Source organism: Macaca thibetana, chromosome X (assembly GCF_024542745.1).
Source record: "Macaca thibetana thibetana isolate TM-01 chromosome X, ASM2454274v1, whole genome shotgun sequence".
Taxonomy (NCBI): domain Eukaryota; kingdom Metazoa; phylum Chordata; class Mammalia; order Primates; family Cercopithecidae; genus Macaca; species Macaca thibetana.
In genome coordinates, this window is record NC_065598.1 from 23,077,600 (window position 1) to 23,092,981 (window position 15,382).

A 15,382-nucleotide genomic window follows, 5' to 3' on the forward strand; every position below is an offset into this window, starting at 1 on the left:
CCAACCAGACTTCACCAATAACCCTAAGCTATTAATGGGAAAAATCCCCAGGAGACATATGCACAAGTTTAATCAGCTTTTATTCTTTTTAGAGTCAGGGTCTTGCTCTGCTACCCAGGCTGGAGTGCAGTGGCACAATCATAGCTCACTGCAGCCTCCAATTCCCAGGCTCAAGAGATCTACCTACCTCAGCCTCCCGAGTAGCTAAGACTACAGATATGAGCCACGATTCCTGGCTAAGTTCTTTCATTTTCTTTCTTTCTTTCTTTCTTTTTTTTTCTTGAGAGAGGGTCTTGCTACATTGCCCAGGCTGGTATCAAACTCCTGGTCTCAAGTCATCTTCCTTCCTCAGTCTCCCAAGTTGCTAGGATTACAGGCATGAGCCACCATGCCTGGCTCTACTCAGCTTTCTATAGGCAAAAGTTCATCTAAGTGCAGTTTGGTTGGTGGAACACTCCAAAGAAGAGAACTTTCTTAAGCCAGAGGGAATATGAAGATCTTTGCTTCTCTAGCTGCCCTTTCATTATCTATTAACATTTATGATTCATCAAAACATGGGTCTATCTCCCCATAGGAGAAATCATTGGCATTCACATACCCATCACCACTAGGGTTGGTTACGTTTGCCTTGACCCAGTAGTCCCTCATAATCAAGTTGATTTCCCTCTTAAGAGATTAGTCCTTTAAACTTATGCTCTGGTCTTTTTCTGCCCCCTTAGGTCATGGATTATATGGGACTTTTGAAATGTTATCCTCCTGGAGGAAAACTAGAGAAGACCAACATGTTAAAGAGAGAACTGCAGCAGTCTATGCAGACTCCATGCTCTCCTTTTCTCTCACCACTGCCATGTACCTGGTCACCTTTGGCATAGGGGCCAGCCCTTTCACAAACATTGAGGCAGCCAGGATTTTCTGCTGCAATTCCTGTATTGCAATCTTCTTCAACTACCTCTATGTACTCTCGTTTTATGGTTCCAGCCTAGTGTTCACTGGCTACATAGAAAACAATTACCAGCATAGTATCTTCTGTAGAAAAGTCCCAAAGCCTGAGGCATTGCAGGAGAAGCCGGCATGGTACAGGTTTCTCCTGACAGCCAGATTCAGTGAGGACACAACCGAAGGCGAGGAAGCGAACACTTACGAGAGTCACCTATTGGTATGTTTCCTCAAACGCTATTACTGTGACTGGATAACCAACACCTATGTCAAGCCTTTTGTAGTTCTCTTTTACCTTATTTATATTTCCTTTGCCTTAATGGGCTATCTGCAGGTCAGTGAAGGGTCAGACCTTAGTAACATCGTAGCAACCGCGACACAAACCATTGAGTACACTACTGCCCAGCAAAAGTACTTTAGCAACTACAGTCCTGTGATTGGGTTTTACATATATGAGTCTATAGAATACTGGAACACTAGTGTCCAAGAAGATGTTCTAGAATACACCAAGGGGTTTGTGCGGATATCCTGGTTTGAGAGCTATTTAAATTACCTTCGGAAACTCAATGTATCCACTGGCTTGCCTAAGAAAAATTTCACAGACATGTTGAGGAATTCCTTTCTGAAAGCCCCTCAATTTTCACATTTTCAAGAGGATATCATCTTCTCTAAAAAATACAATGATGAGGTCGATGTAGTGGCCTCCAGAATGTTTCTGGTGGCCAAGACCATGGAAACAAACAGAGAAGAACTCTATGATCTCTTGGAAACCCTGAGGAGACTTTCTGTCACCTCCAAGGTGAAGTTCATCGTCTTCAATCCGTCCTTTGTGTACATGGATCGATATGCCTCCTCTCTGGGAGCCCCCCTGCACAACTCCTGCATCAGTGCTTTGTTCCTGCTCTTCTTCTCGGCATTCCTGGTGGCAGATTCACTGATTAACGTCTGGATCACTCTAACAGTTGTGTCCGTGGAGTTTGGAGTGATAGGTTTCATGACATTATGGAAAGTAGAACTGGACTGCATTTCTGTGCTATGCTTAATTTATGGAATTAATTACACAATTGACAATTGTGCTCCACTGTTATCCACATTTGTTCTGGGCAAGGATTTCACAAGAACTAAATGGGTAAAAAATGCCCTGGAAGTGCATGGGGTAGCTATTTTACAGAGTTACCTCTGCTATATTGTTGGTCTGATTCCTCTTGCAGCTGTGCCTTCAAATCTGACCTGTACACTGTTCAGGTGCTTGTTTTTAATAGCATTTGTCACCTTCTTTCACTGCTTTGCCATTTTACCTGTGATACTGACTTTCCTGCCACCCTCTAAGAAAAAAAGGAAAGAGAAGAAAAATCCTGAGAACCGGGAGGAAATTGAGTGTGTAGAAATGGTGGATATCGATAGTACCCGTGTGGTTGACCAAATTACAACAGTGTGATAATGTCTGCTTGGTATATTTTCACCTTAGGTCTTATCAAGACCAAAGAGATTATGTTAATGAAACAATTAAATTCAAAGTTGTTCCCTTTTTTAAAGATAGGAAACAGGCATTGCCAAAAAAAAAAAAAAAGTAAGAGACAGTGGGGAGAAATGGGCATGGCATATTTTCAGTCTTTAAAACAAAAGAGTTGTTATGAGAATTCACACACACACACACACACACACACACACCCTAGGAGACCTATAGTCTCTTAAACTAAGATCAAATAGAAGAAAGCTTATTAACAAGCAGGATCCTGTCTTATCCAAACTGCAGATGTTGCTGGCATTGTGACAAAACCCACTGATAGAAAGGTCAACTGCCAAGGCAGAAACAGCTTTTAAGCATTGTTCAAACAATAAGGCTTCCAGAACTTCTGTAGAGCAGTAGCTCCAGCCATGGTCTGTGGTTTGAGGTTTTAGCTGTCTCACCTAGCTCCCTAACACCAAAGGAGATGCTCTGAAAGTTCTGACCAGCAAAAGCAAGCCAGAGCCTTGGAAACTGATACATGGTAGAGTGGCCATCACTCATGGACTAAAATTGTTTCACCCCTAAATTCACCCAGGTGAAGCAGTTTTGTTGTCTAGAATGAAATTATCATATTCCCCCATTGGTATGCTTTTAACATTTGTATAGTTTGGTTTGGTTAAAACACCTTAAAACCAATGACAGCTCCAGCACTGCAGAACTGGTGTGATTCTATTTTGGAAGAGCTTGTCACTTGTCACCAAATGGGTCTGCTTTATTAGTTACAGCTCTTGGCAGGAGGATCCAGGGACCCAAAACCACAGAGCCAAACCCAAATACCTGGCATGATGGAGCAAAAGCAGGTGTCTACTTGGACCCAGATATAGTGTCTCCATTTTAACAACGACAACAAAATAGCCAGCTGGTACAGCTGTTTGTGGTTGGCCCTACATGCATTTTTTGCATGGATACCCAGAAACATCTGCCCACGCATGACTGAGGGTAAAAAACGAACACTGAAATAGTAATTTGCTGTTGCTTCCAACTTGTAGTGCCAGTCTGCCTTTGCTATGAAACACACCTGCTCAGAGACAGAGAGGGGAAGATCTTTGGTAAGTCTAAGTCCTGACACTGAGAAGCTTTGTAGAAGTGCAGGGAGATAAAGGGCCAAAAGGGAGACAGATGGAAAAGACTGGACAAAGTATTCACTAATACAAATCTATCAATGATGGCAGTCCAATTCTCTTACTAAACTGGCTGCACCTCACCTTGCTGGTTCCCCACACACCTTTTTTGATGTCCTTCTACTTCATCATAGCAAGGCCCTTCTGTGTATTAACAAGCCTAGATATTTACACTCTTGACTTCCAGTATCTACAGAAGAATGGTTCATAGATCTAAACAGAAATGGGTTAGATCTAAAAAGGCTGTATACGTTGTCCAGGCCCCTGCATTTCTTTAAATTTATAAAAATGAAGCTAAAACCTGGTTACATTTATAGCAAATATCTACAGTATTTTTCCCTTTTGGAGATGTAGCTTATTTAGACATCTATAGTGGTAAGCATTTCCCAAAAGCATCTTACCTTTCTGAACCTTAGCAGACATGCTGTGCAAGTTACCCATCTTCTGCAGAGGAGGAAACTGAGACCTAGGAGAATAAAGTGACTCACTCAGGTCACACCACTAAAGGATTTTCATCATTTCAGCATACCTAAGACAGGGCAGGCCAATTTTCAGTTTTCTCATAAGATGGCTATTACTCCTCTCAAAATGCATTTCCAAAGAAGGAACACAGGACTTTATTGGCCACAGGGCAGACATGTTTTTAGTGTCTGGGATTAAAATGTTGGAGGTTTAGGTTTGCCGTTGTCTTTCCAAAACAGCAAAAAAGCCCAAATAATTCAGATGTAACCATACCAAGTGCAAACCTATGCTTTCTATTTCATGTACTGTTGTCCATACAGTTCTAAATACATGTGCAGGGGATTGTAGCTAATGCATTACGCACTTGCTCAGTCTCCCCTGCAGACACACTAAGTGATAATACAAGTGTTATGCACTCAACTAGAAGATAATAAGCTTTAATCTGAGGACAAGTACAGTCCTCACAAAAGGGCAAGTTTGCATAATAGATCTTCGATCAATTCTGTCTCCAAGGGGCCTGCAACTAGGCTATTATTTATAAACACAACTGAAGAGGGGATTGGTTTTATTCTTAAATCATATGTTGCTAAATCATTTTCTGAACAGTGTGTTCTAAATCAGTCATTGATTTAGTGTCAGCCACGTGGAGCACCTCGGCTTAAAGCGACTCCACAAAACTGACACAACACACACACCAATTAAATGGATTTTGTTGAGAATTTAATCATTCAATTTGGTCAACCAGAATGACTTACTGTGGAACTTTGTTTTATGACAGATAGTAGTTTTCCAAGTTGATTGAGTCTCTGTATACCCTGGGATATTGTATTTTTTAATGAAGGGCATTTTCAAACTTGTCAACTTCTCTTTTCAGCACTTGAAATGAAGGCTTATGGAATTCTGACTGTGAAATGAATTTTTCTATTGGGAGATTATGCATGCCAAGCTTTATTATTTATTGTTAGATAATTATTATTTATTTGTTAATACTGATTATTGATTATTGCTCTGCCGCATTGGTTTAGCCCCACTGTGGAGAAGACACTTTAGAAGTAACTCAGAATCACATCCCCATAAAATCTAAGTCTTTACTTCATCAAGTTTTACTTTTTGAATTACTATAAAGAGGGAAAAATTGATCCCTGCAAACACTTGAAGAAGCGGTGTTTTTTCCTTTCAATTAATTCCAACCAAGACATTAACGTCCACTTTACCAAAGAAACTTATTTGATTGGTTTTGAGTTGGTGTTTGTTGTTTGTTTACCAAAGAAAATATTCCATTCATCAAAAATATTTCTCCTGGTCAACTAAAAAACTGTCATACTGGGATTTTTTTAGCCATTCATAAAGAAAATTTTTAAAAGTCAGGGTAAGGGTGATATTAGTGAGTGAAACTCAGAAGAAGATGTAAATTCACAAGGAATGTGATGTTTGCAAGAAAAAAAGTGATACTTGAAATAGGGCATTATTGTTTAGCCTACAGCAACATTCCAACAAGTAGCATCAGGGCTCCTCAGGTTAAAAGAAGTATAGTTTGTTCCAGAGAAAAATGAAGACAAACCCTCATGAAATGTTTCTCCATTGTTCCAGCTCATAAGTTTTACTTTGTGTTGGGTTTTGGAGTCTTTAGTTTCTTTGATGTTTGTTTTGCTTTAATTTGGTTTGTGGTTTGTGTTTGCTTGTGTTTGCTTCTGCCTTTCCTACCACTTTCACTCCCTCAGTTTTCAGTCAGAAGTGTGATAATCAGATGCCATCCTCCATGGCCACGCTTTTTGTACAATATACTGCTCCAAATGAGGCCCTTGGTAACCCTTATGACCCTTTAATTCTAACTAACCATCAACCAATCGTAAGTGGCATTCTGAAACCATGACACCACTTTTCTCCAGTGCCAATGACGGGGTTCAGCTGTGTCCATCACAAGAAAAGGTGGAATGGGCAGCTGTCTTGGGGGTGTGGCATGAGGCAGAACCTCTTGGACACAAATGTTACCTTCCTCATAATGGCTTTATTCTTTTGGATCCTATTAAAGTACCCCTGTAGCTTATAGTAGTGTTTGACCTCTGACTGTTTTCTCATCTGTAAAATGGGGATAATATCAGTAAATATCTTTACATTCAGCAAATACTTATTGAGTGCCAAATATTGCCCAGATACTGTTCTAGAGACTGGGGACACAACAGTCAACAAATCAGATTTTTAAAAATCTGCGCTCGTAGAGCCTACCTTTGCGTGACATTGCAGTTATATTGTGGGGATTGAGTGAGATGAGAGATGACATTTGGAAAGCACACTTGGAAAGGCCTGGCAAAGAAAAGAGACTCAAGACATTATTTGTAATTCTTCATTCTCGCACAGTAGCACTAGGGCTCGGGATGTAAAGCTACTGAGAAGTACATTTGAGCCTGAGATTAAGGCTACAAATACAGTGAGTTGCCACAGAAGGTAGTTAATTACCAATCATTTTAGGACATTCAGAATGAAGCTGGTCACCACTTAGTGGGGCCACTGGAAAGGGGCTGCAAGTCCTGGATGTCGACATCATACTATGATCTTTGAAAAAAACGGATACAGGCACTTGCTTTTGGGGATGGGGAAGAGACACCACTGATTACTGAATAACTGTGCCTGGCTTGTCTGAGGGAATATAAACACTCCCTTTAGGTAATTTGCTTTTAATTTTGTGTTAAAAGCACCAGGTATTTAGAGACATAAAGTTCCTATTTTTTAAAAGCATAGTAAAGCTGTGATACAAAGAAAAATATTAAGTTAGTGGATTCGCTGGCAAAGAACTAAGAATGGCTGCAGCCAGCACATTGCAGAGTTCCTCCCTGTGGTGGTTACAACTGTTTATTTCTGTTTCATGCCAGTCCAGGAGAAAGCAAATAGGAAAGTGGATGAGCTATAATCCATTCACCTGAATAGGCAGTGCCAGGATGTTCCCGCCAGCTTGCTTCTAACCCGCCCCGCTTCTGTCCAGGTGATTTGTTTGAAGTCCTCTTTGATAACTATGAGAGCACTGTGGAAGGAAGAGGAAGTGAGGCGACCGGAGAGCTATGGCCTCTGTGCAGATTTTGGAGTTACATTAAAATTAGTGCCACCTGATTAGGAGCCTACTTGGTGAGGAAAGAAGCCTTCTTTTCGAAGTACAAAGAAAGCAATGTGTACCAAGGAGGAAACCAGCAGAGAAACCTTGGTGGAAGAAGTGATGTTCCTGTGGAATATGCCAGCAGCTTCTCCTTCCAGAATGCTGACACCAGATGAATCTTTGGTTAGAATTAAGCCTACCCCTTTGTTTTTCACATGAGAAAACTGAACCCTGGAGTAATGAAATTATATTCACAGAGCTAATTAGAAACAGATATGAGAATATAATTGAAATCTAGTTCTTAGCCTCAATTCTTTCTCCATTCTGCCACTTTACTGCCAGCTTCTATTCATCTAAATTATTGGGGTCTTAACCTGGGGGCCAAATGAGTTCATGGGAGGGGTCTCTGAGCTCCCTAAGATCAAATTATATGCAAAAATGTGTGTATATATTCAACATGTGCATTTTCCTAAAGAGGGCTCACAGTTGTCATCAGATTCCAAAAGAGGTCTATAACCCAAAAAGGCTGAAGAACAACTGTCCTAAATTAATAAAGACCTCATTGGGAATGTGACCCTGGTGTCCTCATTTTGGCTAATGAGCAATCAAGAACTTTTGAACTATCTTTTCTCTAAGGATCCAAAAATGCTTCAAAATAGTGGTTTCTTCATCCCAAGCCAAGTGCCTACTTCTGTTCATTTATTCTTCATTCATTCTTTCATTCATTCATTTATTCTGCAAATGTATTTTCAGTGCCAATTCATGTTCTAGCAGCAGCTAAATATGCCCTCCACAGCAGGACCAGGAAAGGAGCCCTCTGTACTGTGCTCTTGTTGGCAAGAGGAACACCAGGTTGCTACCACATTCTCACTGTTGCAACAAAATATATATAGCCTCAAAATTTCAGTAACCATCCCACACACATACACACATAAAGGCAGCAGCCAACAAAGCCAACATATAGAAATGTGCCCTGTCAAAGAACCAGGGAAGAGCAGCCTATTTCCAGGTTATATATAGTTATATGCTGCTTTGCAACTGCATACCACATCCTTGGAAGGGCTGCTCCCAAATGAGCCCTACTCTGAGATGTCTACACTAGGCATGCTTTCACACATGTGCAGTACCCTACTCTCAAACAAGCATGGAGAGAATAAATCTCATTCATTTTGATAATATTCATAGTGGGCAAAGAAGCAACCATGGCCATGGACAGATGGGTGCATTTAAGGACAGGTGTGGCCAGGCACGGTGGCTCATGCCGGTAATCCCAGCACTTTGGGAGCCGAGGCAGGCAGATCATGAGGTCAAGAGATTGAGACCATCCTGGCCAGCATGGTGAAGCCCCGCCTCTACTAAAAAATACAAAAAAATTAGCTGGGCGTGGTGGCACATGCCTGTAGTCCCAGCTACTCAGGAGGCTGAGGCAGGAGAATCACTTGAACCCACGAGGTAGAGGTTGCAGTGAGCCGAGATTTCACCACTGCACTGCAGCCTGGTGACAGAGTGAGAATCCGTCTCAAAAAGGAAAAAAAAAAAAAAAGGACAGGTGTGTTTTATACACAAATATGCAGAAGCCCAGTTCTCTTGACTCCAAGTCAGAAGCTAGATAAAATATAGGTTTCTGGAGGAAGTTGGAAAATAAATGACTATACTGCACTTGTTGGCTCTGTGGCTACTGATATAACTTCAGGCACAATGGAATTCACCTGGGTTGACCTATGGGAAAGGCTGGGTGAATCACTACTTGGCCTTGCATGAAGCACAAAGGAGACACCAATGGCTGATCAGTGCCCCTTCCATCATCTTCTGCCCAGCCATGATAAGGAAAGCCTTCTGTTGAGATGGAGGAATATTAGTTCAACTTTGTAACATCTGATGTGAAGTTTGAGGGCTTTGTTCACTGGGATCCACAAAGTGCATTGTCTAATTCCTGCCAAATGGCAAAGACCCAGCCCATTTCCATTACTCATTCCAGGCTCATGCTTGGGAAAACTAATCACGTTCTCTGACAAAACAATTTCCTTAATTTTCTAGGATGAATCTTGAACATGTTTAGCTCAGCCTTTCAGATATTTATTCTTTAAATTACCACCCTGTCAAAATTGCCTTTGCCCACTGATCCAGAATCACCAAGGCAATTGCCATGATGCCTCCCAGGACTGTGGATGACTGGGCAAACTGGTAATGACCCACTGGCTCTGCTTCACACACACACATACATATTGACACACATATGTACACATGCATATATGTGTGTACAACTATAACATAGAAACATATACCTAGACACATGCACATGTTTACATACACACATCACAGATGTGCATGCACACATACACATGCACACCACCTTTTACAATATGCCTGACACATTTGAGGCACATTAAAAAGCCTTGGCAAGCCCAGCCCTATAGTTCTGTAAGGTTTGGCAGGCCGAAGGCTTCAGACGTCTGCAGGATACCATTGAAAAAATGTTATCTTCCCCTTCTATATGTTTCTTGTGCATGAGCACAGCTAAGAGCAGCCAAACAGTATGCTTTAAAGAAAAGAAACCTGGAAAAGTGAATGTGCCTTGCAATTTAAAAATTGCTAACTGTTTCATAGTAGGAAAACTGCATTTGTTGGAATTTTCTAAGTTATAAGCAAGAAGAATAGCATAGACCCAAAACCACAGAGATCTCTCCCAAGGTATGGAATTGTGGAAATTTATTTAGAATATTTGCTTGGTGATCCAGCGAAGGGGGAAAGAAGTGGTGAGGAAGGACATATGGGGTGGTCCCTTCATCTTGCCAACTCCTTGTCTTAGGAAGAAGTGGGCAGTTTCCATTTATCCCTAGCATCAGTTTGATGGGAAAACCAGTGCATTTCATCCACCTCAAGGAAAGGAAGTGCCATGCACAGAGGCCTGGTGATAGGCAACATCCATTTAGGAGAAAAGTCACACAAGCAACAGAAGAACTATCCAAGACTAGAAGCTTAGAAGCTTATACCAAACTCTCTGTCTCTCTCTCTCTCTCTCTCTCTCTCTCTCTCTCACACACACACACACACACACACACACACACACACAGTAGTTGGGAGTGGACATTAAGAGGAACCCTAGTGCAGTTCCCCAACAAAATCTTGGCATACGGTATAACGGGGAAAACGTAATTATTGGGAAGCTGAAAACAATCACATCTGTGAGGAATGACTGAATATATGAGCTGAGGATAATGTAAATTGTTCTGGATTGTCTATAAGGTAAAGACACAGAGCCTGAATCTATGCTTTTCTAAATAAAGGGACCCCATATTTTCTTTTGAATTATTGACCTGTAATTCCTCTTCAGCAACTTAGAATACACTCAAGTTCTCTTCCTATTGTTTATGATCCCATAATACAACCACCCACTATTTGTTGTGCTTTACACTCCAGCTTAGAACCCATGAGCAAAATTACTGAATTACTGAATGCTAGGCCCAAACAAAAGAAATTTCAGCTTGCTTTTAGTAATTTCTTGATCAAACTTCTCTCACTCCTCTAAATGTGCAAATGTTTCAAAATTGTAAAAAGTATGTCTACATAGCCAATGCTCTTAGTATTTTTAACAACAAAAATAACCTCTGCCAATAATTATTAATGACAAAATAGTCATAACTGTTCAGTGTTCCTTTAACAGTCCAATTGTAGTAGGTGAGAAAACAAAAAAGAGAAGCTATGTTGAATATTTAGTAATGTTGGAAAAGATCCTCACCCTAGACATAAAATAGTTTAAACATTTAAACATGGCCCCTCTCCTATTGTCATTGCTAGTGAAAGAAGTTCCTGAAATTGCATCTTATTTTGCAAAGTTTTGGGCTAAATCACAATAAATTTTTAAGTTGCTTCCATGGCAATAGATCTAAGACCACAGCTTGTCAATCAAAGTAAGCACTAATTCAGTATTCGGAAATCTTATCACCTATTCCTCCAAAAAGACCCCATAGTTACGTTGTGTTTCCCGGTATTTTAGTTGGGTTTCTTCACACTAGGCAAGTGGGTGATTCTGGTCATAATAAACTATTTTCAAACTAGGAAAAAGTATCCAAATGCTAGAGCAAATAATGAGTTCAGCTTGGTCAGTTTTGAGACAGATAAGCATAAAACCCTACTAGAAAAAAATAATAGTCAAACCTAGAGCTTTACAAAGTGTGAGTCACATCACTTTTCTCCATGACAGGCAGCATGTGCTCAGGTGGAATTTAATCAAAAATGTACCCAGAGCAATTTCCCGCAAAGAGCTGTAATACTTTGCAACAAGGGGCATTAATAAACTATAATTTTTACCTAAAGTCAGGAGACACACAAATCCTTTTTAGTGCCCCTCTACATCATCATAGCAAGGCCCTTCTGAACATTAACAAACCTAGATGTTTATACTGCTTATTTGCAGTATCTACAGGGCAATGGTTCATGGATATAAACAGAAATGTTTTATCTGAAGAGGCTGTGTATGCCACCCCAGACCCCTGCATTTCTTAATATCTAGAAAAATAAGACTAAACTTGTTACATTTGAGGCAAATGTGTACAGTATTTTTCCCTTTTAAAGATAGTTTAAAAAATCAATCTAATAAAAAATGGCCAACTCTTTCAGGAAAAAAAAATCCTGTATTTTGTACTACTTGAGTTCCTCTAATGCCTAAAATATGTATTTACATCATCCCACACCTACACAGAAACAAAATCAGCAGGGAAAACCATCCCACTGATGATTGGCAATTCCACGGTTCCTCTCCATCTGACCAGCTTTCACCATAGGGCGATCTTTCATGCTTGCACATGGAGTTTATACAATGTAGAAGCCCCCAAGTCACTTAGCACACTAAACCTGGGAAATGGCTCATGCCAAATACATTGAGTCCTTAGTTGACTATCTTTTCATATTAAAATCCCATCTTCCATTGAAGCATCCTGTTTTCAATCTTGATATCAAATTTCAAATGTAAAGGAGATTTCAAATGTATTGCTTTCACCTTTTCTTTTTTATTCATTTATTTTTAATTGACATAAAAATTGTATATATTTATGGGATACAATGTGATGTTTTGATATATGTATGCATTGTGGAATGATTAAATCAAGTTAATTAACATATCTATCACCTCACATCTTTCTTTTTTTGCTTTCACTTTTTCGGGTATATTTCTAATCCTCTACTAGACACACAACAAAGAGTGAAATGTCAGTGGGCCAGGGGAATATCTCTAGTTTTGTTTTTTTTTTTTTTTTTTTTTTTGAGATGGAGTCTCACTCTATCACCCAGGCTGGAGTGCAATGGCATGATCTTGGCTCACCGCAACCTCTGTCTCCCGGGTTCAAGCGATTCTCATGCCTCAGCCTCCCAGGTAGCTGGATTTACAGATGTGCACGACGCCCAGCTAATTTTGTGTTTTTAGTAGAGACAGGGTTTCACCATGTTGGCCAGGCTGCTCTCAAACTCCTGACCTCAAGTGATCCACCCGCCTCGGCCTCCCAAAGTGCTGGGATTACAGGTGTGAGCCACCGCGCCTGGTCGTTTCTTTCTTTTTTTATGTCCAGGTATTTCATTTCTCTTAAGAGTAATTAGTATGTGTTCTTTTTTGTTGTTTATGCTTTGTTTTGTTTGTACCAGATGAGCAATCAAAAAAAAGTGTATATGACTCAATATCCTACAGGCAGAAGTTTGGGGTTTTTTTGTTTGTTTACTTGCTTGTTTGTTTGTTTAGCAGCAGGTGTCTTTTTATAAAACCTTGTATATGGTGCCTTCTTTGGCTTAACAGTCACAATGTTACACCTCTGTCTCTGAAGAAAGAAAAGAAAAACCAGTTCCTGGCCTTAGTTTAATATATAATCACAAATGCGGAAATAAAATTGTAGTGGGAAGCACCCTATATGCCTGCCTGCCTGGGCTTACGGGAAGTCAGCAGAAGCCTAAGAAAAAAAATAAGCTTGGCCTCTTCTTTCTGTAGAATTCTGGTTTTCCCTGGGTATTTAGGGTTGGGGGAGAGGAAATGTTGGGTGTATTAGTTATAGGTCATCACCTGTATGGAAAGAAAGGAGAAAAACCTAGGAGGAAGGTAACAAAGCAGTATATATACACGGGGTGTCAAAACAATTGTCGGGAGTTGCTGGGTGAGTATTCTTTTTTAGTTCATTTCACAGGACTAAATAAATGGATGAATGATTATCACTGTCACAAAAGAAAGTTTGAATCTAAAATTATATGTTACAGGTACCAAATTACAATATCATAATGTAAAGAACTGGGATGATTTCAGATTTTGTTTCAATAGTACTGAGCTGGAACCCAGCAGCTGGGAACAGCTAAAGGAGAAGTAGCACTCACTGCTGTCTGCTAAAGTCCTTATTTAGCCCATTTCCATGGAAACTGAAATCAGATCTCTCTCTCTCTCTCTCTCTCACACACACACACACACACACACACACACACACACACACACACGGTGGTGGGGAATGTCTAGAGTTTGTGTGTGTGTGTAAATATACACAGGATAATTTCTGCATGAACATTCTCTCATCAGAGAGAACTCTCCAACAAATGGAAGAAGGGTCAGCAATCCAGGCTGACTTCCTTTTTTAGAAGCCAAACCTGTAATGCAGATGAAAAACTCAGGTTAGAAAAGTAAATATATCACACCAGACCTTTGCTACCAATTCCTTGGGGCATTCCATTTCATAACTGCATGTTCAATTAATTTAGCTAACTTGGAAATATTTTATGGTGAGAAGACAGCCACTGAAACTAAATTTAATCCCTTGGATTTTTGCCCACTTTGCTTTACTCTGAAGCATTGACATTTCCCTATATAGCCCGGAAAATAAAGGCTAAGGGAAAAGAGAAAGTGAATGAGTTTATTTTAATTTTTCAACATATACTTTGTTAAGTTTCTATCCTAATGGAAAAATGATAGGTGCATATTCCAGATTTATGGGGACATTTTATAATAAATGATTCCATCTTAGTCCACATCTCCCTTGAAGACAGGCCAACACTCAAGTTGCTGCCTATAAAAGGGTACTGAAAAAACCTCCCCGTAAGGGTGGAAGAAGAATGAATACTGTTTCCTTTCAATGAGGTCACCAGGCAACCTGGATGCCTTCTATACATGGAAAATTTTCGATAGGGGAAAATATTTTACTTCCCATTTCTGTCCTTTTTTTTTTTCTATGAGAAAAGATAAAAATAGGATTTCTTTTTAAAGAATTTTCACTTTAAAATGGACTGTAGATGATGATTTTGGATCTTAAATTAGGTTATTTTACCATACCCCTTTGCAAAATTGGTTAGTATTGCAGTTCGTAAAATATTTAGCTTTTGCTGGAATCTAAAATAGGATGAAAAGCTGTATGTTTCAGCTGACATAGATCAACAGGACAATAGGGCTTGATCGTAAACATAAGTGGTTTATTTTATTTATTTTTTTAACTTTTTAAAATTATACTTTAAGTTCTAGGGTACATGTGCACAACGTGCAGGTTTGTTACATATGTATACATGTGCCATGTTGGTGTGCTGCACCCATTAACTCGTCATTTACATTAGGTATCTCTCCTAATGCTATCCCTCCCCCCTCCCCCTACCCCATGACAGGCCCTGGTGTGTGATGTTCCCCTTCCTGTGTCCAAGTGTTCTCATTCTTCAATTCCCACCTATGAGTCAGAACATGCAGTGTTTGGTTTTTTGTCCTTGTGATAGTTTGCTGAGAATGATGGTTTCTAGCTTCATCCATGTCCCTACAAAGGACATGAACTCATCCTTTTTTATGGCTGCATAGTATTCCATGGTGTATATGTGCCACATTTTCTTAATCCAGTCTATCATTCATGGATATTTGGGTTTGTTCCAAGTCTTTGCTGTTGTGAATAGTGCCTCAATAAACATATGTGTGCATGTGTCTTTATAGCAGCATGATTTAGAATCCTTTAGGTATATACCCAGCAATGGGATGGCTGGGTCAAATGGTATTTCTACTTCTAGATCCAGTAGAATGGTATTTCTACTTCTAGATCCAATAGATTGCTACACTGTCTTCCACAATGGTTAAACTAGTTTACAGTCCCACCAACATGTAAAAGTGTTTCTATTTCTCCACATCCTCTCCAGCACCTGTTGTTTCCTGACTTTTGAATGATCACCATTCTAACTGGTGTGAGATGGTATCTCATTGTGGTTTTGATTTGCATTTCTCTGATGACCAGTGATGAACAGCATTTTTTTCATGTGTCTGTGGGCTACATA

The 15,382-nt window shown here is 39.9% G+C and overlaps 2 protein-coding genes across 4 annotated transcripts in view; both read left to right on the forward strand.

Annotated features, from left to right (window-relative positions):
• PTCHD1 (patched domain containing 1) overlaps positions 1 to 12,237 on the forward strand; it is a 70,493-nt gene extending 58,256 nt beyond the window's left edge. The window contains exon 3 of the mRNA XM_050777348.1: positions 720 to 12,237. Coding sequence (XP_050633305.1) covers positions 720 to 2,374 — 1,655 coding nt within the window. The 3' untranslated portion in view covers positions 2,375 to 12,237. The remainder of the gene's footprint in view (positions 1 to 719) is intronic.
• Positions 1 to 15,382, forward strand: part of SAT1 (spermidine/spermine N1-acetyltransferase 1) — a 599,966-nt gene that overhangs the window by 209,288 nt on the left and 375,296 nt on the right. The window lies entirely within an intron of this gene.